This window comes from Lynx canadensis, chromosome C1 (genome assembly GCF_007474595.2).
Source record: "Lynx canadensis isolate LIC74 chromosome C1, mLynCan4.pri.v2, whole genome shotgun sequence".
Taxonomy (NCBI): Eukaryota; Metazoa; Chordata; class Mammalia; order Carnivora; family Felidae; genus Lynx; species Lynx canadensis.
This window is the reverse complement of record NC_044310.1, coordinates 159,248,133-159,274,384: the sequence shown is the minus strand read 5'-3', so window position 1 is coordinate 159,274,384 and position 26,252 is coordinate 159,248,133. Positions and strand designations below refer to the sequence as shown.

Sequence of the window (26,252 nt, the reverse complement as noted above, 5' to 3'; positions counted from 1 at the left end):
AATAGATTATTTGGAAAATTACAAAGGTTTGAGAGACAGTGAAGAGTTCGGGCAGAGTTGAATGAGGCTCATCTCCTACTCGAGACCACGCCTCCAAAACTGGAGAGGTGGCTATCTTATCCAGTGCACAGAAACCAACATAGCATGTCAAGGAAAATGAAGAAAACGAGGACTACATTCCAAATGACAGAACAAGATAAATCCTCAGAAAAAAAATTCTTAATTAAATGGAGAGAAGTGATACACCTGATGAAGAGTTCAAAATAATAAAGAAGCTCACTGAACCTGGGAGAATAGAGGAGCACAGCAAGAACTTCAATAAAGAGGGAGAAAACAGAAGGTACCAAACAGAAGTTTTATCTAAAGCAATTAGGGAAGAAAAATAAAAGGCATCTATAGCAGAAATTGAAGAAGTAAAACTGTCACTATTCGCAGATGACATGATATTATATGTAAGAACTCCAAAGATTTCACCGAAAAATTGTCAGAATCAACAATTCAGTAAAAGTTGCAGGATTCAAAATCAATATACAAAAAAAAAAACTGTTGCATTTCTATTCAGTGATAATGAAATATCAGGAAGAGAAATTCAGAAAAAAATCTCATTTATAATTACATCAAAAGAATAAAATACCTAGAAATAAATTTAATCACAAAAGTGAAAGACACAAATAACTGAAACATATTCTGTGGTTACAGACTGGAAGAACAAATATCGTTGGAATGTCCCTTCTACCCAAAGCAATGTACAGATTCAATGCAATCCCCATCAAGTTTCGAACCGCATTTTTCACAAAAATAGACCACACAATCCTAAAATTTGTATGGAACTGCAGAAGACCCTGAATTGCCAAAGCAATCTTGAGAAAAAAAGTAAAGCTGGTGGCATTACACTTTCTGATTTCAAACTACATTACCAACTATAGAAATCAAAACACTATGGTATTGGCATAAAATTAGACACATAGGTCAATAGAACAGAATAGAGAGCCCAGAGATAGATTCATGTAGAGACTGCCAATTCATTTATGACAAAGAGCCAAGAACATACAATGGGGGAAGGATAGTCTCTTCAAGAAATGGTGCTGGGGAAACTGGACAGCAACATGCAAAAGAGCGAAACTGGACCACTATATTACAGCATACACAAAAATAAACTCAAAATGGATAAAGTCTTGAACATAAGACCTAACACCAGAAAACTCCTAAGCAGAAAACAAAGGTAATCATCTCCTTGATAGAGGTCTAGAAGAGGACTTTGTGGATCTGACACCAAAAGCAAAGGCAATAAAAGCAAATAAAAGTGGGAGTACATCAAATGAAAAAGTTTCTGCACAGCAAAGGAAACAATCAGCAAAATTAAAAGGCATCCTACCAACTGGGAGAAAATGTTTGCAAATCATATATCTGATGAGAAGTTAACATCCAAAGTATATCAAGAACTCATTCGGTATGGAAACCAATTTGACAATAAATTTCATATATTAAAAAAAAAAAAAAAGAACTCATTCAACTCAGTAACAAGAAAACAAACGATCTAACTTTAAAGTGGGAAGACGATCCGAATAGATATCTTTCCAAGGAAGACATTCAGATGGTGAACAGATCCACAAAGAGGTACTCAACATCACTAACCATCAGGGAAATGCAAATCAAAACTACAATGAACTATCACCTCCTACCTGTTAGAATGGCTACTAACAAAAAAGGGGGCACCTGGATGACTCATTTGGTTAAGTGTCTGACTCTTGATTTCAGCTCAGGTCACGATCCTGACCTTGATCATGGGATCAAGCCCCACGTCAGGCTCCACGCTGAACACAGAGCCTGCTTAAGATTCTCTCTCTGTCCCTCTGTTTCTCTGCCCCTCCCCTGTTCATGCACACATTTGCTCTCTCTCTCAAAAAAAAAAAAAAAAAAAAAAAAAAGACAAGAACAGTAAGTGTTGGTGATGATATGGAACAAAGGGAACTCTCCTGCATTGCTGGTGGGAATGTAAACTGGGAGAGTCACTATGGAAAACAGTATGGAGGTTTCTCAAAAAATTAAAAATACAACTACGAGGGGTACCTGGGTGGCTCAGTCAGTTAAGCATCTGACTTAGGCTCAGGTCATGATCTCACCATTCATGAGTGTGAGCCTCACATCGGCTCTGTGCAGACAGCTCAGAGCCTGGAGGCTTCGGATTCTGTGTCTCCCTCTTTCTCAACTTCTCCTCTGCTCACACTCTGTCTCTCTCTCTCTCTCTCTCTCTCTCTAAATAAATAAATAATCAAAAAAATTTTTTAAATGCAACTGTATGATCCAAGAATTCCAGTTCTGGGTACTTATCCAAAGAAAATGAAAACATTAACTTGACAAGATACCTGCACCTCCATGTGCACTACAGCATTATTTACAACAGCCAAGGCATGGAAGCAACCAGACTGTCCATCAATAAATGAGAGGATAAAGAAAATGTACGTACACAAGGGAGTGGTACTCAACCATAAAAAAAGAAGGAAATCTTGCCAGTTGCAGCCACATGGATAGACCTTGAAGACATTATGCTAAGTGAGTAAGTCACACAAAGAAAGACCCATAAGATCTCACTTATAGGTGGAATCTAAAAAAACAAAATCATGGGGCGCCTGGGTGGCTCAGTCCGTTAAGTGTCCAACTCTTGATTTTGGCCCAGGTCATGATCTCACAGTTCATGGGATCGAGCCCTGAGTCGGGCTCCGCTCTGACAGGGTGGAGCCTGCTTGGGGTCCTCTCTCTCTCTGCCCCTCCCCTGCTCTGCTTTCCCTCTCTCTCTCAAAATAAATAAACATTAAAAATTTTTTATTTAAACAAGCCAAAACCTCAAAAACGAAAAGAAAGAAAGAAACCTCAGGCTCGTGGATACTGAGAAGAGAGTGGTGACTGCCAGAGGCAGAGAGTAGGTGAAATGGGACCAAAGGTACAGTTGTAAAATAAACCATTCATGAGGATGTATGTGCAGGATGGCGACTATAGTTCATCCTGTATTGTATACAAAGTTAAAATATTGAAAGTTGCTAACAGTAGATCTTAAAAGTTCTCATCACAAGGGAAAAATCTGTAACTACCTATGGTGACAGATTTTAAACAGACAGACATCTTGGTGATCATTGTGTAACACATACAAATATGAAAGCATTATTAAGTACACCTGAAACTAATGTTGTTATCAATTTTATCTCAATAAAAAATTACTTCACCCCAATCTCTTCATCTGCAAATAAAGGCAAAAGTGTCTAATACATGTTGTTTTCTTCAAGGAAAAAAGTTGAGAAAATTAGACAAGAAGTCAACATATCTAGTGGTTTAACTAGGAATATATTTAAGTAAATCAAAGAAAGATTTTCAAAATGGGAAATAGTATCATTTAAAAGCTATAGATTGCTAGATGACAATTCCAGCCATTACAGTGCTTTTTTCCCCCTTCCTTCCTTCCTTCCTTCCTCTTCTCTTTTTTCTCTCTCTCTTTACAATGCTTTCTTTTTCCTTCCTTCCTTCCTTCCTTCCTTCCTTCCTTCCTTCCTTCCTTCCTTCCTTCCTCTTCTCTCTCTCTCTCTCCTTCCTCTCTTTCTCTCTCCTTCCTTCCTTCCATCCTTCCTTTCTACAATGCTTTCTGAACATTTAGAAAATAATGCAGTCAGGGATGCTGTGAAATGGGTACTGATCTAGCCTAGCCTAAAAATCCCTCATAGGCCCTTTCACTCATCCAATAAGAATTTATAGAGCATATATCCTATGCAAGACACTCTTTGAGGCTCTGAGGATACAGAAAGCAGCAGAAAAGTATCCTTGTGGAACATAAAAAGTCTAATAGTAGAGACAGGTGTCAGTTAAGAGAATAACACAAATAAATGTGAAGTTACATTGTGGTAAGACAATAGCCTGATGAATGCTACTAAAAAATCAAAAAATAGAAAGAGGTCCATAGAAAAAATCAAAGATGTATGCTACTCTAGCGTAATAATTTCACTCTAAAAACTCTTCATTTTGGAGATGAAATAATAGGACACAGTCATACCCCCCAAAAATTTCAGAAGCAGAAAAGTATACCTTAGGCTGCAGACTGAGATCATCTGCAATAAAAGATGGCAATACTCCAGGTATTTAGGGCATTCTAATCTGAAGAAGCTAATAGGTTATATTATTGTTGATACTACAATTGTATTCTTTTAATACTTTTGCCAATATTTTATCAAATGCAGTTCCCTCCAGCTACATTCTGTTCTCCTAAGATAAAGTAAAGAGCTGCTAATCTCTGACATGCTGAGATGTTACAAGTATTTTATTTTTTCCTCATTATTGAGAACTTTTATTAATTCCCACAACTTGTTTTAAGTAAAAGAACAAAGATCTGGGCACCTGGGCGGTTCAGTTGGTTAAGTGTCCGATCATGATCTCAGGTTTGTGGGATCGAGCCCTGTGCCAGGCTCTGCTCTGGCAGTGCTGAGACTGCTTGGGATTCTCTCTCCCTCTCTCTCCCTCTCCCGCACGCATGTGTATCCTCTATCTCAAAATAAATAAGTAAACATTAAAACAAAAAAGAATAAAGCTCTGAATAGCATCTTTTGCAAGTGAAAATCCTGTCAAGTAAAGACTCTCTTTAGATTCAATTTCTGCCAAGTCATCAAAGTCCTAGAGGAGAAAACAGGCAACAACCTCTTTGATCTTGGTCGCAGCAACTCCTTACTTGACATGTCTCAGGAGGCAAGCAAAACAAAAGCAAAAATGAACTACTGGAACCTCATCAAGATAGAAAGCTTCTGCACAGCGAAGGAAACAATCAGCAAAACTGAAAGGCAACTCATGGAATGGGAGAAGATATTTGCAAATGATGTATCAGATAAAGGGTTAGTATCCAAAATCTACAAGGAACTGAGCAAATTCAATGCTCACAAAACAAATAATCCAGTGAAGAAATGGGCAAAAGACGTGAATAGACACTTCTCCAAAGAAGACGTCCAGATGGCTAATAGACACATGAAAAGATGCTCAACATCACTCATCATTAGGGAAATACAAACCAAAACCACCCTGAGATACCACTTCACACATGTCAGAATGGCTAAAATTAACAACTCAGGCAACAACAGATGTTGGTGAGGATCTGGAGAAGGGGGAACCCTTTGCAAACCCTTTGCTGGTGGGAATGCAAACTGGTGCAGCCACTCTGATAAACAGTATGGAGGTTCCTCGTAAGTTAAAAATAGAACTACCCGGGGCGCCTGGGTGGTGCAGTCGGTTAAGTGTCTGGCTTCAGCCAGGTCACGATCTCGCGGTCCGGGAGTTCGAGCCCTGCGTGGGGCTCTGGGCTGATGGCTCGGAGCCTGGAGCCTATTTCCGATTCTGTGTCTCCCTCTCTCTCTGCCCCTCACCCGTTCATGCTCTGTCTCTCTCTGTCCCAAAAATAAAATAAAAACGTTGAAAAAAAATTAAAAAAAAAATAGAACTACCCTATGACCCAGCAATTGCACTACTAGGTATTTATCCAAAAAGATAAATGCTGATTTGAAGGGGCACCCCCATGTTTATAGCAGCACTCTCAACAATAGCCAAAGTATGGAAAGAGCCCAAATGCCCATCGATGGATGAATGGATAAAGAAGATGTGGTCTATATATACAATGGAGTATTACTCGGCAATCAAAAAGAATGAAACCTTGCCATTTGCAACTACGTGGATGGAACTGGAGGGTATTATGCTAACTAAAATAAGTAAGTCAGAGGGGCGCCTGGGTGGCGCAGTCGGTTAAGCATCCGACTTCAGCCAGGTCATGATCTCGCGGTCCGTGAGTTCGAGCCCCGCGTCGGGCTCTGGGCTGATGGCTCAGAGCCTGGAGCCTGTTTCCGATTCTGTGTCTCCCTCTCTCTCTGCCCCTCCCCCGTTCATGCTCTGTCTCTCTCTGTCCCAAAAATAAATAAACGTTGAAAAAAAAAATTTTAAAATAAGTAAGTCAGAGAAAGACAAATATATGATTTCACCCATATGTGGAATTTAAGAAACAAAACAGATGAACATAGGGGAAGGGAAGGAAAAATAAGAAAAAAAACAGAGAGGGAGGAAAACCATAAGAGACTGTTAAATACAGAGAACAAACTGAAGTTTGCTGGAGGGGAGGTGGGTGGGGGGATGGCCTAAAGGGACGAGGGGCATTAAGGAGGGCACTTGTTGGGATGAGCACTGGGTGTTTTACGTAAGTGATGAATCACTAAATTCCATTCCTGAAATCATGATTACACAGTATGTTAACTTGGATTAAAAAAAAACAACAACAACAAATAAAGAATAAAAAACATAAGGCCTTCTGCCTTTGCATGAACATGCTATAAAAATCTCTTGATAAAATTATCTATTTCCAAATAAAATCTTGGCCTTGGGGAAAGAAAAGGATTCAATTCCTGCCCGTACCTTACTGTTTCCTCTTGAGCAAGACAACTAAACCCCTAATCCTAAAACAAACAAACAAAAAAACATTTTTAGTCTCCCCCCTCCCCTACCTTTGACAGGACCTAATGAGCCTCGAGCTTCTGCTAGAGACAGCAGCAGGTGTGAACAGTCCTTGCCTTTCGTCACCCCGGGTCGCATGCCCCGCACACTTCTGCTAGGCACCGCGGTCAGCCCACGGATACAGCCCCCGCCCCACTGCGGGAGAGCTCCTCCCCTGCCTGGTTCTGTGTACTTCCTCTAGGAAGGCATATGCCCCTCCAGCTCCTCTGATCCCTAGATCTCTGTTGAGTCCCTGGCCCAGAGATGGACATGGTGGTGTACAGGCAGGGAGCCGTGCGTGTACCAGACGGACTCATCCTCACCAGGGCCCCGCTGCTAGACTCCGGGTTAGATGAGGACAGATCCTGGTGGTCACTCATTCAGCAGACATTAAGTGCCTGCTGAGTCAGGGGTGTTCTAGATGCTGCAGAGCCAGTTAAACCAGACCCAGTCCCTGCCACCAAAGCAGGGAGGCAGATGTGTGTCAGCCTCCCCTTAAGTGTCCCATTGTAGCACCTTCTCACCTGAGTCCTCTCTTCCTTCACTTCTCTGCCAGTCTGTGGGGACAGAAAGACGCCAGGGGCCGAAGAGAGCTGTAGCCTGGACCCAGAAATTCCCCCAGGAGCCTGCCTTTAAACGGCCCCTGTTTGACTAGGCTGATTTAAGTTGGGTTCTTATCACAACTAAGAGTCTTGACAGCTACACTGTCTTATTGTTGAAAAAAAAAGGGAAAATAACTGGCATGTTAAATTCTGATTTAAAAAAATGAAGGTACTGTTAGCTCGGTTTGCATTAAGAACATCCCATACGAGGGGCACCTGGGAGGCTCAGCTGGTTAAGTGTCCGACTTGGAATCAGGTCATGATCTCACAGCTTGTGAATTCCAGCCCCACATCTGGCTCTGTGCTGATGGTGCGGAGCCTGCTTGGGATTTTCTCTCTCTCTCTCTCTCTCTCTCTCTCTCTCTCTCTCAAAAATAAGTAAACTTAAAACAGAAAATGCCATATGAGCGCTCACAGGACCCCACACTTACCTCCCCCAGCCCTCCAGCTGCCTGTGTCATCTATGCATGTCCACCAGGCTGTGAGCTGTCCCCCACCCTCCAGTGGCCCAGGTTGTGGCCTCGCTCAAAGAACAAGTGAACGGTTCCTATTTCCACCTGGACACCAGGCCCAGCTCTGCCACCCCTAGCTGGGAGCCCGAGGGAGAGTCCCTCAACCTCTCTGGATTCACCATCTTCATCTACAAAATGAGGAATTGAGGGCAAAGAACTCCAAAGTCTGCGAAGCTGCTTTGCCCGATCCACAGGCATTGGTATGCATTTTTTTAAAGCGACCCAGGCAGAAAGGATTGCCTTGGCTGGAGAGGAGGAAGGGGGCTCACCCTGCGGGCTTCTGGCTCTTCCCAGACCTCTACGACACCAGAAGTTGAAGGTGCTCGCCAGCCACACCTAGAGTAGGGTCCTGGGGGCACGAAATGGGGTGGACTGGAAGGCAGGAGACCTGGGGCATCACAGCACCTCTCTGGACTTCAGTTTCTTTGGAAGGAAGATGAGATCTTAAAGTTTCCCTGGCGTATCCCGTGCTGGGGTGACTGGCCGCCTTCCCCAGCGGTGCCACGCCTCTCGCTCCTGCTCAGAGGCTGTCAGCAGCTACACCTTGATCTGGTTTTGAAGGCTGTGCTCCATATGATATTTCAGTTTCAAAAGGCTGTCTGCTTGCTAAAAAGAAGATTTTCCAAACCGCCGATCTTTATAAAGGGCAAGCTCTTTACTCTCCTGCCCAAACCAAAATAAAACAAAAAACCCTCTCTCAACTCTCCACTTCGGTGCAGTCTCAGCTCCTTGGCACGGCATCCAAGGCCTTTCAAGATCTGGCCCTGAACCCCTCCGGCGGCAGATGCTGCCCCTGCATACGGCACCCTTCACGGCACCCTTCACGATCCGGCCGCCCAGAGCAACCCGGGGTTCCAGAACGCGCCGCGTGCTACATACCTCACGCCAGCGCGGCTGCGGGTCCCTCCGCCTGCAGTGCCGCTCCGGGAGCCCCAGTCGGCCGTCAAAGCCTTCCTGGATCTCCCCAGATGGAAGTTTCCTGCTGCCGTGCTCTCCCAACCCTCCTAACTCATCACACCGGACACTAAATCGCTAACTCACAAGCGGTGTGGTGGAATGCCTTTGGCTGCTGAGACACCTGGGTCCAAACCCACCACTTAGCTGCACTGGGGCCTGCCTGCGAAGCGGGAATATTCGCCTCTGCGGAGCCGTGGGGAGGATTACACTGGGGTGGGAGCACGCAGCCCGGGTTGAGGCCCCCAGGCCGGTCTGCCCACGGAGGCTCAGCTGTGACGGCCACAGCCAGGGCCTAAGGTCAACCTGGGGTTGCGGAGCCAAGGGGACGGTGGAATGGTGGAAAGCAAGACTCCTCCTCACCCTCCTCCCGCACTAGGTGCTCAGACTCCGGAGGTTTCTTGAAGTGTTGGAGGGGTTCACAGGCTTGTGAAGGGCTTTTCCTTTTTATCTTAACAACCCTCAGGTTGACATATTTACTTGAAAATTGTGTTGAAGACTCCTTTTGGAGAATGCACCCAGGCTTTTCTGTATCCCCACCCAGCTAAGCGTCTGCGGTGGAAGGGAAGCAGGGGACTAAGTCCCAGAGTCCCTTTCCAACGAGCAAAAAGCGCCCCCACCCCTGGGGCCGCTCCCGCAATGCCCCAGCCCCGCCCAGGGGCCCTGCGAGGCCGGCCCGGAGACCCCGCGGCCTCCGACGCGGAGCGGCTTTCCCAGGCTCGTGGCGCCACCTGGTGGCCGCGGCGCGCACTGCGGGCCGGGCTCCCTCTGCACGTGGGCGGTGGAGAAACCAGGAATCTCTGGGCGAGAGTCAACGTTAGGCGCCGCGGCCTCCCGGCTTCTGGGGACACAACAGGCCTGGGACAGGACGGACCTACCCGGAGTCAGTTCCTATCCCAGAGCTTTCCGGCTGTACTGTACGTTGAGGAGGTTAAGTGGAGATATCGGTACTACTTGCTGGATGCCCAGGAGAATAAGAACACTCGCTCAATATGGCGCCTGGCACCTGCTGTCAACTCAATACTTCCCTTTAAATGCATTCCTTTTTCTTACTAAAGTTTATTTGTAAAGGAAACTGCTTTAACCTCATCCAAAGCAACTCAGGTTTTCAAAACATGCTAAATATATAGGTATTAACATTAGAAAATAAAACTTTCCTCCACGTGTCACACTTAGCAACACCAGTCCATGGGAGCAAGTCCAGAATCTGTGCTTGCCCAAGGCCCCCTCGTTTCTCTCTTCTGCCTCTTTCCACGTTCCAAGCACAGTCAACCCTCACTCACCCCCTCCTGGAACACAGCAACACCAGGGTGTCAGAGATCCCTGTGGGTTTTTTCCCCTCAGGTTATACTATGTGCCTAGAAGAGATTTGAATTTGGAAAAATGAGCTGTCATGCCCTTGCCATTCCAGGAAAACAAAACCAAAAACTTGGCAGAGACCAAGGTGGGTAAATGCCTCGTTTATTAAATGCACCCTGAGCCCCTGTTTCAGCTCTCTAACAAGAGCATCCTCTCATTATTTATGCCCCAAAGCACACAGGGGTTCAGCTGCTGGTTTCAAATGAAACAATGTTAGAAGGGTGTGTGCTTCTTGTATCTGACAGCTCACATCATTTCCAGAGATCTAAATGCCAAAGCAAGGCAGACTCTTGCCATGTCTATGGGCCTCTCTGCTCAGCACAGCTGTCTGAAGACTTAGGAACATTGCTGACGAAACTGATTTACGAACACAACATTGTAGGGCAGTCACAGTGCAAGTCTATTAAGGCTAATGTGGCTGATAATTCTAACCTAGGGGCCAGTGTTAAAGATTTCTTCGTAGAGAGCTCCCCGTATATATGACCAGCCATATAGTCCTTTTAAATGCTGCCGGAGATCACCAGTCCCCACCCTCCAGGCTAGGCAGCCCTGGCCCCGTAAGTCCCATTTCTCCCCTACATGGAAACGATCCTGTTGTTTTTGTTAATTAAAAGGGCATTCAAATGTGTTTTTAAAAGATTGTGGCAATACTCAAGTGTGTAAGAGAAGAAAGAAGTTCCCATCACTCTACCACCAGCCACCCTAAGTTCAAGGGCTCCTCAAACATGCTTCCCCCATAACCTCAGGCAGACTTATTGGCTCCAGTCTTAAGCCAGACCAGCTTGGTCAGAGCTGGGCAAATGTCAGCCACTTTCCTTGAACCAGGACTCGAGGCCATTTAGAGTGGAGGGCAAGGCGGCCATTCAGGAATTCAGGACCTCTTATAACCCACTCCTTGATACCCAAAAAAGAGAACTGGTGATAAATTCCAAGAGTTGGTTGTTAAGGTAAATAACTAACAGCTTTGGGGTCCCAGAATTGGCTTCAGGAAGAGGCTGGTGAAACCCGAATCCCTGTCACTGTCCCAGTCATCGTCCAGACCTATTTCTCCCCTAAGTTTATTATAGTTTAAGGGACTGCTTAACATTTTGTAAACCTTAGTGTCCATTCTACCATGGTTCATGGGTTCAAAATAATTAAGCCCGTGAACAATCTTGTTTTCTGATCCTGGATCCCCCGGGTTCTGGGCCATCTACCTTTTTGAAGCTCCCTTCCAAGAGAATACTTGAGAGACACTGCAAATTCAGATGCCTGTGGGCCAGGTGAGGACCCTGGCAAACTCAAAGATTTAGGCTCATGGTGGGGTGGCGTGGAGGGGGATTGTTTCCTTGCGGGACTGAAAAATCTTGGGACTTTTTGAGAAACCAGAAATCTGGATTTATGTGAAACTTTCTGATTTTTAAAGTTGGCAATTAATTCACATTTTAATATATACAGGGCAGTTCAAAGGAACCATGTCTGTGGGGATCGGGGGGGAGCCAGTTTGCTACCTCTTGTTCACCTGGCAGATTGTCCTGCAAAGGGCTGGCTCAGTAACTTTTTTTTTTTTTTTTAAAGAAAACTGAGTTCATTTATTTTTTTTTTTTAACTTTTTTTTTTTTTTTTTAATTTATTTTTGGGACAGAGAGAGACAGAGCATGAACGGGGGAGGGGCAGAGAGAGAGGGAGACACAGAATCGGAAACAGTCTCCAGGCTCCGAGCCATCAGCCCAGAGCCTGACGCGGGGCTCGAACTCACGGACCGCGAGATCGTGACCTGGCTGAAGTCGGACGCTTAACCGACTGCGCCACCCAGGCGCCCCGAGTTCATTTATTTTTTTAAGTAATCTCTGCACCCAACGTGGGGCTTGATCTCACTACAAGATTAAGAGTCGCACGCTCTACTGATCATGTCAGCCAAGCACCCCTATTCACACAACAGCAGCGAGCAGGTACCTGAGTCCCAGTGGCCTTCGCGGACCAGGGTCCTGTTTCTGTTGTCAGGAAATACTGTGCAACCTCAGCTCTGCTAACACTGAAAGTCCGAGGGCCCAACCCCACTGGTGGATGGCTTTCTCATGTTACGTTTGAACTGGTGAAGTGGGCAGAGGGCACCCATATTCACGGAACTCCCTGGAGAGGCAGCTTTTTTCTGCATCCAGCCCTCAGCTGCTCTGTAACAGATAGCAGCTCTGTCCCCATGAATGGTGCATTCCTTCCACTGCCCCCCAAACCAGAGCCCAGGATGCTACCAGCCTGAGGGTGGTCCCACGCACTCTTCCACTGGCCTGTGGTTCTGGTGTTGGAAAAATTGGCCTTGGCTGTTAATCTCCCACTCTTCTATTTAGTCAAATTCGCTCATATGCAAGAAGCCTATACAGGAATATGTTGGTTAGCAATACAGGAGGCTCTTCTTCCTAGGTCTAATGCAAAAAATACCAGCAGCAAGCGAGTCCCTTAACATGTGCATTTTGCTAAGTGCTAAAATATCTTAGTAAACAATGATCTTTGTGTTGTCTTATTACCTCCCCAAGCTCTGGACTGCCAGAGTGGGAACAGGTTCTGCGTGGAAGAGAAATGTGTTTATCGACTCTTATCCTCTGGGAAGCTTTTCAAAACTCCGAGGGCCCAGGAATCCATACTCTAATTGAGATGATTCTAATTGCAGCAGAGGTTGAAATGCTATGCTTACCAGGTGGTCTGATAAAGGGAAGGCTTTCACCTTCAGGCCAAGGCACAGCCATCCCTGAACCTTAACTGGTGTCTCACAAATAAGAAAGGTGTTTTTCATTGCATTTCCTTTTTCAATGGTCAGGCAAATGAGCTAAACGTGGCTGTTCTTGGTAAGTGTGCTTAATAATGAACTAAGGATAAAACAGGAACAAAGCCCAAAGGGGAAATCCTCCTCACGGTCTTAGCTACCAAAGATGCCTCTGGGTGACAGCAGCAAGTCGATTTCTTCCATCCACCCTGAAGGGGCTGCTGCAGACGCTCCAGCCTCCCGGCCGCTAGACAAGCTTTCTCAAATGCAGATCTGAGCTTGTACCCCTTCAGGGACCCCTATTTTTAAGATAAAGCCCTAACTCCCCGGCCTGGCACTCGGGGGCCCCCTGTGCACTCTGCTCCTGGCCATTCCTCAAAGACTTCAGACTCTCCCTAACCTAGCTTTCTGCCTCCTCCTTTGCCTGAGTAACTCTTCACGTCAAATGTCATCTCAGGAACCTTCCCGCCCATCTCCCCAGCACCCTCACCGGACTGCCTCTTCTGGCTCCACACGGGCCACGCCAAGGGCTCAGTCCAGTCCCACAGGGGGGCAGCAGGGCTGCTCATCCGGCCTCACTAGTTCCTCTTCTTCCTCCTCAGTAATAGCTGGGCACAGGGCAGGATAAAGACTTCACTTCTTTGCTTCCCCTTCAGGGAGAAGTGGCCATGTAACTCCACACTGGCCAGGAGGATGCAAACCACAGGGCTGTGTGACACTTCTCTGAATTATCCCCAACGCAAAGGGGGATGTACCTTTCTCTTCTTCTGGCTGGGGCTCCATCTGCCATCCGGGTCCAAGGGATGACCATGCAAATGGAGAAAGAACACTCTCCAGAACTACAGATAGGGGCTGAGGTCTCTGACGTTGTTAACGGACCAATCCTGCCTCTACCAGACTATCTCTATTGAATTCGGGAGAAAAACTTTTTTGTTTAAGCCTCCATTATTTTCAGAATATTTGTGATAACTGAGTTTATTCCAAACATCCTCCACCATCACTGCCTCAATTGTGTCTCTCTTGTGTGAACTTGGGAACACTGAGTGATATAGGGAGTTCAAAGGTAATTCTGAGTGCATGTGATCCTTCCACCAAGGGCTGGCCAGAGAGCTCATCTCCATGGTTAGAACACTTCAGGACTGCCCTGAGGCCCGACACACCCCACACCCCACACCCCAAGCTCTATTCGCTACGCAGCCACAGTAAGTGGCTTCCTGGCAGGGACACGTATCTTTTATATCTGTGTCTCTGGGCCCAGTACAGGATCCCTACTTCCATAAACACTGAATCTGGTTTTCCAGAAGGAAGCAGGGAGTATCTAAAATACGTGTTTCGCACCTCAGGAAGATCCAATGAGCCAACATATACCAACTCTGTGCCTAGCTTCCAAGCGAGTGCTAAGAATCCCTCTCTCTCCAGAGCTTAGTGTTTTATATATGCTTACGTTCCTTTTTCTGGGAAGACGGTCCAGGGCTGTCATCATTCTCAAATGAGAACTGTGACCTCACAAGAGTTAAGAATCACTGCATTGGAAGAGCTGCTGTTTTTGTTTTTTGTTTTTTAATCACTTTTAAAGCGTAAAACTTGCTTTCCACTAAGGTACCTCCTTGACATTTTAAAAAATATGAGCATCTTTTAGAAAGTAATAACAACTTGCTCACCTCTTCCTATACTGGAAAGTAAAAAATCATATAACATTTAAGTATGCTTGTGAATATTTTTCCTACCAGTTACAAGCTCTTGTTAAAAAAAATAGGACTGCTAACTGAAATATTCTAGAATTATATTTACAACGCAAACAGAAGAAGCTAGTGCTCAGAGCCGGAGCCTTCTTTTATCATTCAGCATGAAGTACAAACCTGGTTCAGTAGTGGATATATCCTAAAAATTGGCTGGTGCTGGGCCCCCCGTCAGAGGCACTAGGTTGGCGCTGGCCAAGTCTAGCTTCCGGCTGAGCGGTCGTAGCTCAATTACATGTGCTGGGCCCTTAGCAACATTCATGCTACTACCAGGTCAATAACTGATGAACCTCTTTTGTCTTATTTAAAAAACAGATATAATATGCATTTAATTTCATTCAATAAATCAATTCCACTTAACTTACCATCTCTTAGAAAACTTCGGAGAGAGCCAACAAAAGACATGAAAAATTACATTAAAGATGTGTGACATACTTGAGAGTAACCAGTGCATACATGGCAATTAGGAGTTGTCATTTAAATGCACCACAAGAAGAAAAATAAAATTACTGTAATTTATTGCTGAATCTATGCTTGTCCAGTATAGCTGTAATATTAGAAGTAGCCACCAAGTGCCACCTTCTGGTTTAAAACTGTGCAGCATTTCCTTTATTTCTTTTTAAATGCCATTTGATGGTGGACGTATAAAGCAACAGCAGCAGTTACAAAATGTTGTCTGAGTAATTCTGAGAGCTCTAAACAAAGATCTGTGAATAGGCTGAATAAAAAGATGTCCAATTCATAGTGCACACTGTGTAACTTAAACAAACATCTTTAGTTGGAATTTTCGTGTAAACCTTTAGAGATTGACTCACAGAAACCAAAAGTAAAATATCTGTTCCTTTCACGATTTAAGTGAGGTGGTCGGCATTCTCAAAAACGACTTACAAAATACAAGAAATGTTGCATGTGAGTACTAGGCATAAAATATTTCATTTTCTTACAGGAGGAGCAGCAGGGGGACAGGGAGCCTCGTGGATGCCCTGTCACCTTTCCCAAAGATGTGTACCCCCACGAATGGCAGTGGAAACCTGGCAGCAAGCCACTCTTAAATTCTTTTTGGTTGTTTTTAAAATACAAGCACTTTCTGACATTTCCCTCCCAGCCTATGAGCCCCACCCCGACTTGGCAGGATACAAGCCCACGTCCTCTTCCTTAGTTTTCCCCTTAGAATTATTTACAGGATGCCTACAGATACGGTACAAACTAGTATGAAATTAATGAGAGTTTGCATTTCCAGACACGCTCCTGTGGTTAGACAAAGCCCACCACACCAATTCCGAAGACCGGTTCAAAGTTAAGGTGACTCGGAGGCACTTGCATCCGTAACTGCAGAAGCAGGCTTCTCGCCGGCTGGGCTGGATTCGCAGACTCTGTCCTCAACAGTGGTGGGGGCCTTGGGAGTGGGGGGCGTCACATCCGCGGTGGGTGCGGAGGCAGCGTCTGCCTTTGCAGTGGTCGTGACAGGGTCGGAGGGTGGGCTCCCGGTGGGTGCGAGGGAGGGTAACAGCTCCCCTGAGCTCGTTGCAGAAGACACCTCTGGAACCAAAGGGAATGACGGGAGGAACTCGGATGGCATGGGGAGAGGTGCAATGCCAGGTAAGTTTCGGGGAGGCAAGGAAGGAAGAGGTGGCAAACCTAGGACAAAAACGGCACAGATCATACATCCTCCCAGCACTGAAAGAGCAGCTGTCATCATCACGTGACTGTTTTTATTTGCATTTCATTAAGGAAACTGAAGCCAAGGAGAGATACCACAAATCGCAACTTCTGCTTATCCTCAGGTGGAGGCCAGGACAGTTAGGGTTAGATATCCAATCCAAGACCAGCTGGCCAGAAGGAAAGGTTCCCGCCTTCCAGACTCCACAACCTCCATGTGACTCAGCCAGTTCAAAGAAGAAATGATTCTCCCCGTTAGGACAGGCAGAAGCCCACCCGGCAAGCAATGTGGCCACCCTAGTGTTGGACGTAACTCCCCTTCAGTCAGGCAAGCCCCCAGCTGAGTCAGAGGGGCCCTCTGGACAGAAACAGGAAGAGGAGACGGGCCGGCCTGGGGAGGGAGGCGCTTGTCCTGTAGCCTCCTCCCGTAGCCTCACCTCACCGTAAGCACTCAGCCTCTGTTCAAGCCCTCTGATTGACTGGTAACCATTACGCTTGGTGGGCTCAACGTGAGGATTTCAAAATGGAGAATGAAGGAAAAGAGCATTGCTTTTTTAAGAAACAAAGGAACGGCAGAAGGTACGATATATTCAGAGCAACCACCGGGCTGGTGAAAACCTCAATGCTCTTAGGGTCTATCTGTTAAGTCGAGGAAAGGGCGGATGAAGCCAAGAATACAGGGCACAATAGAAAAAACAAAAGGAGTGGTAAGACAGGGTAAACATGAGGGTTTACTAGTCTTCCTTTTTTTTTTTTTTTAAACTACTGGGCAGAAAGTAAATGCGTCCATGAGGACAGGTGATGAATACATACAGATGGGGACGGCACAACGGGGACAGCTACGACCGAGACAGAAACACGACCGTGCACACTCCCTGACATCACCAAGGGGCCTAGCTACTGAAATGAGCAATTAGCAGTCGCCTTGACATGCGGTCCTCTCAAAGTTGAAGGTGAGTAATCGTTAACTGAAAGAACAGACTTGTGGGCCACTCTGCTGCTTCATTTTCATCAGGGCATAAAATCTGAGCGTAAATACTTGGAGCATCTACCAGCTTAACTATGTGTAGCGAAAGTCTCTCTCAGTTTTTATCATAAAAACATCTATTAGTAACAGAGAATACGTATCAAATAACAACAAACCCAGCCAGCTGAGCAAGGGTGACAGTTTCACAGCCCACGTTTCTGGTCTTGGCTACTCAAAACAAACACCGCTGGTGGCAGCTACCCAAACACGAGTAGTCCATTCACTTGCACTGGGTGAATGCACACCTTCCGTACAGTTCGCTCAAAGCAGCACCACACTGCTGTTCTTTATTTCTACAACTGGCCTTTCTGGTATCTGGGCTGTCAGGGTGCAAGGAGAGGAAAATGGAAGAGAGGCGGCCAAGTAGAGGAGAATCACAAAAATATTCTTCCTCTTTTTTAAGCTTTTTAAATAAAAAAAATAATATTTATTTGAAGCAGCTGAAATTTGTTCAACTGATCTGCCCTTTCCAGAAAAAACTGCAATAGAGGATCTGCTTTCCTGGGTAAAAGCTTTTTATTTAGACAGAGTCCTAGGAAGGCAAGATGGGCCACATACCCGCGTTCACCAGTTCTGGTAAGCTGACGCCTGGCATGACGTGCGGTGTAGGGAGGTTGAGGTTGGGGAGGGCGGGCAGGTTAGGTAGTCCTGCTGGTAAAGGCATCAGACCTAAAGAGAAGGCAGAGAATAAATGATAAAACCACTTCCTCCGGGGAAAACATTCAATCCTCATGTTTTGAAAAAAATACTACCCACTTCAAACTGAGAACACCAGAAGTCCACTTACTGTGGGGCAGTTCTGTATCATAACATTCACAAAACAACAAAGCTCACTATGTGAAATGTCTTTCTGTACCTAAGTGATTAGATGGCTAAGTAGGTAAGGCTTAAAAGACACTCGAGTACCTCCAAACCCAAGAGCAAGAACGACGATGGCCCGAGTGTCGCGGGGAAGAGCTGATTTATGTCAGCAAGTACGGTAGTAAACGGAATTAAATTTCTCTTTGAATGGCTGAGGTTCACAATCCTTCTGGCTTTTTAATTTTTTTCTGAAATAATTTCAGACTTACAGTTGCGAAAGTAGTTTATATAACTATAATATATACATACCTTTTATATATATATATACCTTTCACTCAAATTCCCCACATGTCAACATTTTACCACATTTCTTTACCACTCTGTGTGTGTCCGTGTACACACTTGGTTAATCACTAAATATGTGTGTGCAATGACATCTTCAGTCATACAATTAAAGGCTCTCATGATGCAAGTATATTTGATCCCTGAAATAATAGTGTTATTGCTAATAACACCGTTATCCCTGAAATAAGATTGTTATCTGATGGGTGAAGAAACTTGGTCTTCACTGGGAACAGTTAAGAAATAAACACAAATCTGACTTCATGTTAAAGCTTCTAAAGAAGCTAATATGGAATGCTCTCTTTCAGCACAGAACTTTTGCATATTCCTTCTTCCTGCCTCACGCTGCACTGGAGGCATAGCTGGCTGAGGACAAGGAGCCTGGGGCTCAGAAGTTAACAGCTGGTGACTGACAGCTCACTGCTACTTACTCTCATTTATCACAAAGTTATAGCAAAGATAAAATGAGATGAAAAGACATAAAAAGTCACCACAGAGGTATACGGTTTTTCCCACTGTTTTTTAAGGTGCACAATATTACTAATGCTATTATCACTACATACATCTCCAGTCTCCTGCTGCTTACCTGGTAATGTAGTAGCTGGATTCATTGGTGGCACAGAAGTGAGGGACTGGCTTACTTGTGGTGGCAATAATGGTACTGTTGGTACACCTAAAACAAAAACACGAACTTAAACAAAATTTCTAACAATTTCAGCTGACAAAGAACAAAGACACTTTATTAGGACAGTCTTCAGACCCCTTCCCTCACCACCACGGTAGGGTCTTCATTCCGTGGGACTCATTCAGGCCCGGCTTCTGGCTGCTTCACCGACTGTCTTAGCTGATCTACATACTCTGCCTGCGGCCTTTAACAAAGACTGTTAGCAGAGTCTCAGCTAAGAGGGCGGGAGGCTCTGCAAACCCACCCCAGCTAAGCTCACTGGACAAGAATTTTATACCTGACATAAGGCTAGATTAGAAAACTGTTTTACAAATTCAGAAATGAGACTCGAGGATTCTAGTCAATCTCTATGGGGCTCCTGAACTAGAATGCCCCATAAACCTAGGGCTGCTGGCTGGGGGGGGGGGGGGGGGGGGGGGCCGAGGCGGGGACCAAGTGCCCTTTGAAACCATGAATGCTGGTCTGTGAAAGGGGAGAAGATGCAGATGGCCTGGAAGAGACAAGAGAGCATGTGGGCCTCCAGAGATGGAGAGAACGACCTGGCTTCCTGAATTTCCATTTCCTTTTGATCTACAGGCTCTGTGACACTCCTCTGAAGTCTTTTTACTGATGTTATTAGCTTGAGAAGGTTATGTTCTTCAAATGCAAGTAACTCTTAGGATTCTACATAATAAAGGTTATCTATTAATGTCTACCACCTACTCATGCTAGAGGCTTTGCTGTTATCCAAACAATAGTGCACACGGAGTCCACATTTTCTTACAGAAATGTGCTTAAATATGGTAGCAGGAATGAACTGTGCCTAAAAGCATGAAGCAACCCTTTTCATATAATTACTTTTTCATGTATTTACCTCTCTGCAGAAATTGGAGGCATGTAAAAGAAGAAGAGGGTTCTTTGCTTTCATCAGATTCTCATGAAAGTTGGTTGACTACTATGTTTGTTCATTAATTCCAGCTTTTTGGGGGCACCTACGGTATCTATATATACGTTAGACGTTGTTCTAGGCACTGAGGCACTCTACAACATAAAGAAATTAGAAATCACTACCTTCAGGATATATTCTAATAATGGACAGGAAAAGGGACACAGAGATTGAACAAGTAAAATAACCAACATGCAAAATGGTGGGAGTTCTCTGCAGAAAACTCAAGCAGGGGAGGGGACAAGAAATGTGAGGCATGAGGGCGGGTAGCAAAAAGGTCACCTGATTAATGCTATTTCAAAACGATATATTCATTTTCTAAAATTTCATAATCCAAAAATTTTCAAATCTATACAGGAGTTTTCTTTTTTAAAGATACTTTTAATGTTTCTACAGTTACTGCTTGGGCTACTTTGCAGCAAATTACTTAAAAGCAAAGATGGGTAAGTAAAGGCCTAACAAAAAGTGGGTTCTCACATGTCACACTGCAAGAATACTCAATTTTTTAATTGATTTATTCAGAGTGAAAATGTTGATTTCAGTCTCTTCTGAGTATTGCTTTATTTACATTTCTATCTTTTAATATTCAAGAAGTCATTTCTCCACAGCGTAGTAAGGCCAGGGATCCCAGCACACGCTTTTAAGATAACACAAGTGTAACCATAATGTAGTGAGGGAAGATATGGTCTGCTCCCGTGGCAGTTACACCAACCCACCTTTACTAAGTCTATTCAGGAATAAACTAGAAGACCATCTGATGGAATGTAAGGAAAAAACCCACAATATAAAAACAAGATGCCAACACTGCTCAAGTGAAATAAACTTTAAACTGGATCCCAACTGGATCTATGACTTGATATTGATGACATTAATATTTAATCTCATCTAGGCAATGTTCTAAAACTGGATTGTGATGATGACTGCACAACTTCATAAATTTACTAAAAATCATTGAGATGTATGCACACAGTGAGTTAATCTTATGGTATGCAAATTATATTGTAAAAAAGCTGGGGAAAAAAACCAGCAAATGGTAGGGGGTAGAGAGGTGTATCACCATACTGAAAACTGGTGAAGCTGGGTGTTGGGGGTTCACAGTACCATACCACCTATTTTAGACTGTTTGAAATTTTTAATTATAAAAAGTTGAAATTTTAATGTTTATTTATTTTTGAAAGGGGGGGGAGAGGTAGAGAGAGAGAGAGGGAGGGAGGGGGCAGAGACAGAGAGAGAGAGAGAGAGAGAGAGAGAGAGAGAGAGAGAGAGAGAGAATCCCAAGCAGTTTCTGTGCCATTAGCACGGAGCCTGATGCAGGGCTTGACCCCATGGCCTGAGCCGAAATCAAGAGTTGGCTGCCCAATCAACGTGCCACCCAGGTGCCCCCAAAAATTGAAATTTTAAATATTATCTAGAAAAACACATCTTTGGGAAATAAAATGAAGACTCTGAAAAGGGCTGGGATTTGAACCAAAGGGACCAATTGCAGAAATAAACTGTTGAACTTAACTGCATCTTGGTGAATACATTCTAAGTCCGTTCCAGAACAAAGCCAAGTATGAACAAATTCTGAACACAAATATTAAAAGGAGCTCAAGAATAAAAGGTATTAATGAAATACAACTAAACTATGTCAGTATTTCTTTTGCTTCCTCAGTATTTAATTAAATAATATACTCTTGGTATTATCAAGAAACAAAACCAGAAAACAGGAGATTTTTAAAAAGGCAAGAGAAAAGTAAACTCTACCAACCTACCAAGCTAAGATCTATGTCATGTGATGAAGCAATCTCACGTCTAGGAATATAACCAAGAAAAACGAAGACATAGGTCCATGTAAAAACCTGTACACAAATGTTCTTGGCAGCATTATTCATTAACAGCCAAAAAAGTAGAAACCACCTCAATGTCCCTCAACTGATTAATGGATAAACAAAATGTGGCATGTCCACACAAAAGAACATTATCTAGCTGTTAAAAAGGAAGTATTAGGGGCGCCTGGGTGGCGCAGTCGGTTAAGCGTCCGACTTCAGCCAGGTCACGATCTCGCGGTCCGTGAGTTCGAGCCCCGCGTCAGGCTCTGGGCTGATGGCTCGGAGCCTGGAGCCTGTTTCCGATTCTGTGTCTCCCTCTCTCTCTGCCCCTCCCCCGTTCATGCTCTGTCTCTCTCTGTCCCAAAAATAAAAAAAAATAAAAAAAAACGTTGAAAAAAAAAAAAAAAGGAAGTATTAATATATGATACAACACGGAGGAACCTTGAGAGCATTATTCTATGTGAAAGAAGCCAGTCACAGAAACCATGCATACTGCATGAAATGTCTATATTAGGAAAATCCACAGAAAGAAAGATTAGGAATTATCTAGGCCTGAGGGCCTGGGGAAAAACAGTAAATGACAGATACAGGGTATAGGGTTTCTTCTGGCGTAATGAAATGTTCTAAAATTGACTGACATGATGGTTGCACAACTTTGCACAAATACACTGAAAAAAATCCCACTGAATTGTATACTTTCAAAGGGTGAATTGTATGGCATGTAAATTATATCTCAATAAAGCTGCTGGAATAAAAACTGAAACAAAAATGACTGTATTAGGTAGAACGAGAAATACAGAAAAGGAGGAAGACATGTATGTGTCCCCTGAGTAAGACTGAACCCTCTAGGAAGAGAACGTTATCCTGCTCACTTCTGTTATCTCCAGTGTTTACTATCCAGGGGATACTGCAAACATTTGTTGAGGAAATAGAGCAAACAGAATTTAAAGGTACAGTCCTGACTCTACAACTTGTCTAAAATACACTGAGAAGTGGTTTAAATGCCGGACATATCTACAGTTTTCAAAGTACACTGGCATTAATTTTTAAACTCTATGGCTTGAGGCAGAAAAGAAGATCATGTAAAACAAAGTAAGTTGAAAAGAGAATAGATTTTTCTGCTCACCTGTACTGAGAACATTACTGACAGCTGGTGGAGTTGAGCTAATAGAAAGTCCAGACAGTCCCTGTTCAATTTCTGTAGTTCCTGGTGGTGACAAAGATGGAGGATTAACTGAGGACAGCTGGACCTGCCAAAAAAAAAAAAAGAAAGAAAAACCACTCAGGTTTATTTCAAAGAAAATATATACACTGTCTCCCACTGGTCCGACAGATACTGCTTTTTTTGTTTGTTTTAGTTTTTATTTAAATTCCAGTTAATATACAGTGTAATATTAAATTTCAGGTGTACAATATAGTCATTTAACACTTCCGCACAACATCTGGTGCTCATCACAAGTGCACGCCTTAAACCCCATCACCTATTTAACCCATCCTCCCACCCTTCTCCCCTCTGGTTACTGTCAGTTCTCTGTAGTTAAGAGTCTGTTTCTTGGTTTGCCTCTTTTTCCCTTTGCTCATTTGTTTTGTTTCTAACAGGTACCTTTTTTGATCATACTAGCTGTCAACGTTTTCGCCTGGCACTTCTGCCTTCAGACACTCCTTCCTATTTTTGTTACATGTCAAGGACCACGTGCTATAAACATCTTCCCATCCGGTCACTTCCAGTCTCTGGACACGTGGCATCTCCCCCATTACACACACTGTTCTAGCTACTCCCACCCTAGGAGGAGATTCTACGTTTTCCTCCTTCACAGATGCCCAAAACTCATTTTACTCCACCTTGAAAACACTGCTTTTCTCTTCTCTGAGTTCTCAGCCAGTTGTAACTTTCATCGTTCCCGGAAGAAGTCAGCTCAAAGTCTTAATGTGGAATGGAGTCCTTAAAAGTTTCTCAAGATGTCTAACCCTTCAGTCCACCTTATCTTTTCTCATCAATGAATGAATGTGGCAGCCAGACCCCCACCTTCTGGGGTGGGGGAGGGATAAGTCTATATGGAGTCTATGGATGGGTGGATGGGTGGTTTCTTCTCTGGATACTCCAACTTCCGCCAGCTCCAGTGCCCTCTAGCCCTTTTCCCTAGCTGCCATTTCAGCCTCTGGTCTTCCAGACTGCCCACAGAGGCTTACCTGGGGCAGAAACCACAGATGAGGAGCAGCAGATTAACATGTAACTACATGGGCTCTGGCTGTCAGTCAATGGCAGGGGTGGGGAGTGAGGAAAGGTTACACTTCCCTGTAGCATTTTTTCTACTTTCTTTAGAACTGATGCTAGTGGTGGCAGCCCTTTCTTTCTTTATAGCTGTAGCATTTTCCTTCTGGATGTTTGGTTTTTATTTAGTCATGCAGACAAGAGTTAACTGTCCTTTGAGGCTTTCATAGAAAGCATGCTAAAAGCCTGGGGCGCCTAGGTGACTCAGCTGGTTAAGAGTCCAAGTCTTGTGGTTGCGGTCATGACTGGGGTCTGTACTGACAGTGTGGAGACTGCATGGGATTCTCTCTCCCTCTCTCTCTGCCCCTTCCCCACTCTCGCACTCACACTCTCAAAATAGATAAACATTAAAAAAATAAATAAAAAATAAAAGCCTGTTAAGCCTGTACAAATACCTTATCCTTAAAAAGTCTTACTTTGATCTTGTAAGCATCCCCACACAGCATCTTGCTTTGTTTCTAGTTCAGTTTCTTGAAAGATTAAGCACCAGCTATCATTACCACCTTACCACCATTTGCCCTCCATCCTGTGACTTGATCTCTGCCCGCTGCCAGTCTCTGAAAGTGTCCTAGCCCAGGACATGTGTTTGTCACTCCTTCTCTAACCTGACTTCTCTTAATTTTTCTTGATGCTTTGTCCTCCCTTTGGATTTCTGTCTTCCCTTTGGACTTCCTCTGTCGGATCCCTGTTCTTTCCTGGATCCCCTTTCTGCCCATCCATTTAAATATTAGGAATGTTCAAGATTCTAACCTCAATCCTCTGATCCACCAGGCCCAATCCCTCAATAATTTTTATCGCTACTCATTAGGTTAAATTACCCTCTCTTTGCTGATGATTCCCAAATCTGTATGTCTAGTCTTGTCCTCGTTCCTGAAATCCAGATCCACAGGTTTCAAATTCAACATGGTCAACACTTAACTCCTCTCTTACCCTATCTCCATTACTGCTACTACCACACACACTGACACTTGACTCGTTTTAGCGAAAACTTTATACATCATCAGGCAGTAAAATTATCTCACCTCTGTAAATCCATCTTTAAGAGGAGTAACAGGTGTACCAGTCATCTGTCCAGGAAGAGAAATTTTCTTCCCTTCTTCAAATGGGCGTGTTGGTATTCGATGCAAATAACCATATCCAATGCCACATCCTAGGCTGTGAAAATATTTTTATTTCTTAAAGTTATTGTTATCAATCACAGCTTGCATTTCACTGAGGTTTGGAAATACAAAACCAAATTCCCATTCTTTTAAGTGTCATCCTATCAGAGGCCTCTTCTGACCACCCTTTAAAAAACAGCACCCCCCTTCACCAGACACTACCCTTACAGCTCCTTTATTCTTCTTCAAGCATTTATCCTCATCTGACACACTGCACATTTATTTATCTGCTGTCTCCCCCAATAAAATGTTAAGGTCCTTAAGAGCAGAGACCTCGTTTTGTTTACTGCCATAACAGTTCCTGACACATGGCAGACACTCAATAATTATTTGCTGAATGAATGACATACGGCCCTTTCCACCAAAGAGCTCCAAGTACTTCTGTCCGATGATGTCATTTACACAGTCCCTAGTTCTATTTCAGAGCCTGACACAAATCAATCCAAGTTAATCCAGAGTCCTAATTTATCCTCTCATTGCCACCAGAGGCATCTTTCTAGTAAGACATGATCACACTGCTTTTCAGTCTGCTGGCCTCCCAATATTCCTTTTCTCTTCTTCCCTTTGCAGAATTTCTTCTCCGCATTGTTGGCAGTGCTGGTGGGACTGTCAATCAGGGAGCCTAGTCCAACCCAAGGAGTGGCTCATAACCAAAGCCAGGCCAATCCACCTTTCTTTGCCCATGGCTGCAAATCTTGGGAGTGACAGAAAACAAAAACAGCTTAATCTCTTCAGTAGAACACTAATGAAAACTGCCAATTAGTCCTTCCTCTCTAAATCCCTAGCAGCGCTGAATTCTGTCCTTCCCACATCTGATTCTTTAAGCTGTTTCTTTGATTATCTGAGCAACTCCACAGCAATAAATCCATGTCTACTTAGGACAACGACGGTTAGTTTCTACTGTTTGGAACCAACAAACCCCCACTGGTACAGTATTTCACAGTCCCACTACCCAAGGTATATCCAAATTCCTGACTGTGGGATTTAAGGCCCTTCACAATCAGATTCCAACTTAGGTTTCCATCATTATTACTTTTATTTCCTAAACTACTCCATACTTTCTGAAAAGCCCATGCACAGATATCTCTGCCTCCCCCCTGCCAATGCATCTTTTGTTTCTGTGGATTTGAGCCCCCAACAAAAGCCGGGAGAGCAAGCAG

The 26,252-nt window shown here is 44.1% G+C and overlaps 1 protein-coding gene across 1 annotated transcript in view; it reads right to left on the bottom strand.

The window, feature by feature from the left end:
* Window positions 1-14,708: 14,708 nt before the first annotated feature.
* GORASP2 (golgi reassembly stacking protein 2) overlaps window positions 14,709-26,252 on the bottom strand; it is a 34,269-nt gene continuing 22,725 nt past the window's right edge. The window contains exons 6-10 of the mRNA XM_030325773.2: window positions 24,955-25,087; window positions 22,787-22,910; window positions 18,826-18,912; window positions 17,655-17,765; window positions 14,709-16,048 (exon numbers count right to left, since the gene is read on the bottom strand). Of these exons, the coding sequence (XP_030181633.1) occupies window positions 15,708-16,048; window positions 17,655-17,765; window positions 18,826-18,912; window positions 22,787-22,910; window positions 24,955-25,087 (796 nt within the window). The 3' untranslated portion in view covers window positions 14,709-15,707. The remainder of the gene's footprint in view (window positions 16,049-17,654; window positions 17,766-18,825; window positions 18,913-22,786; window positions 22,911-24,954; window positions 25,088-26,252) is intronic.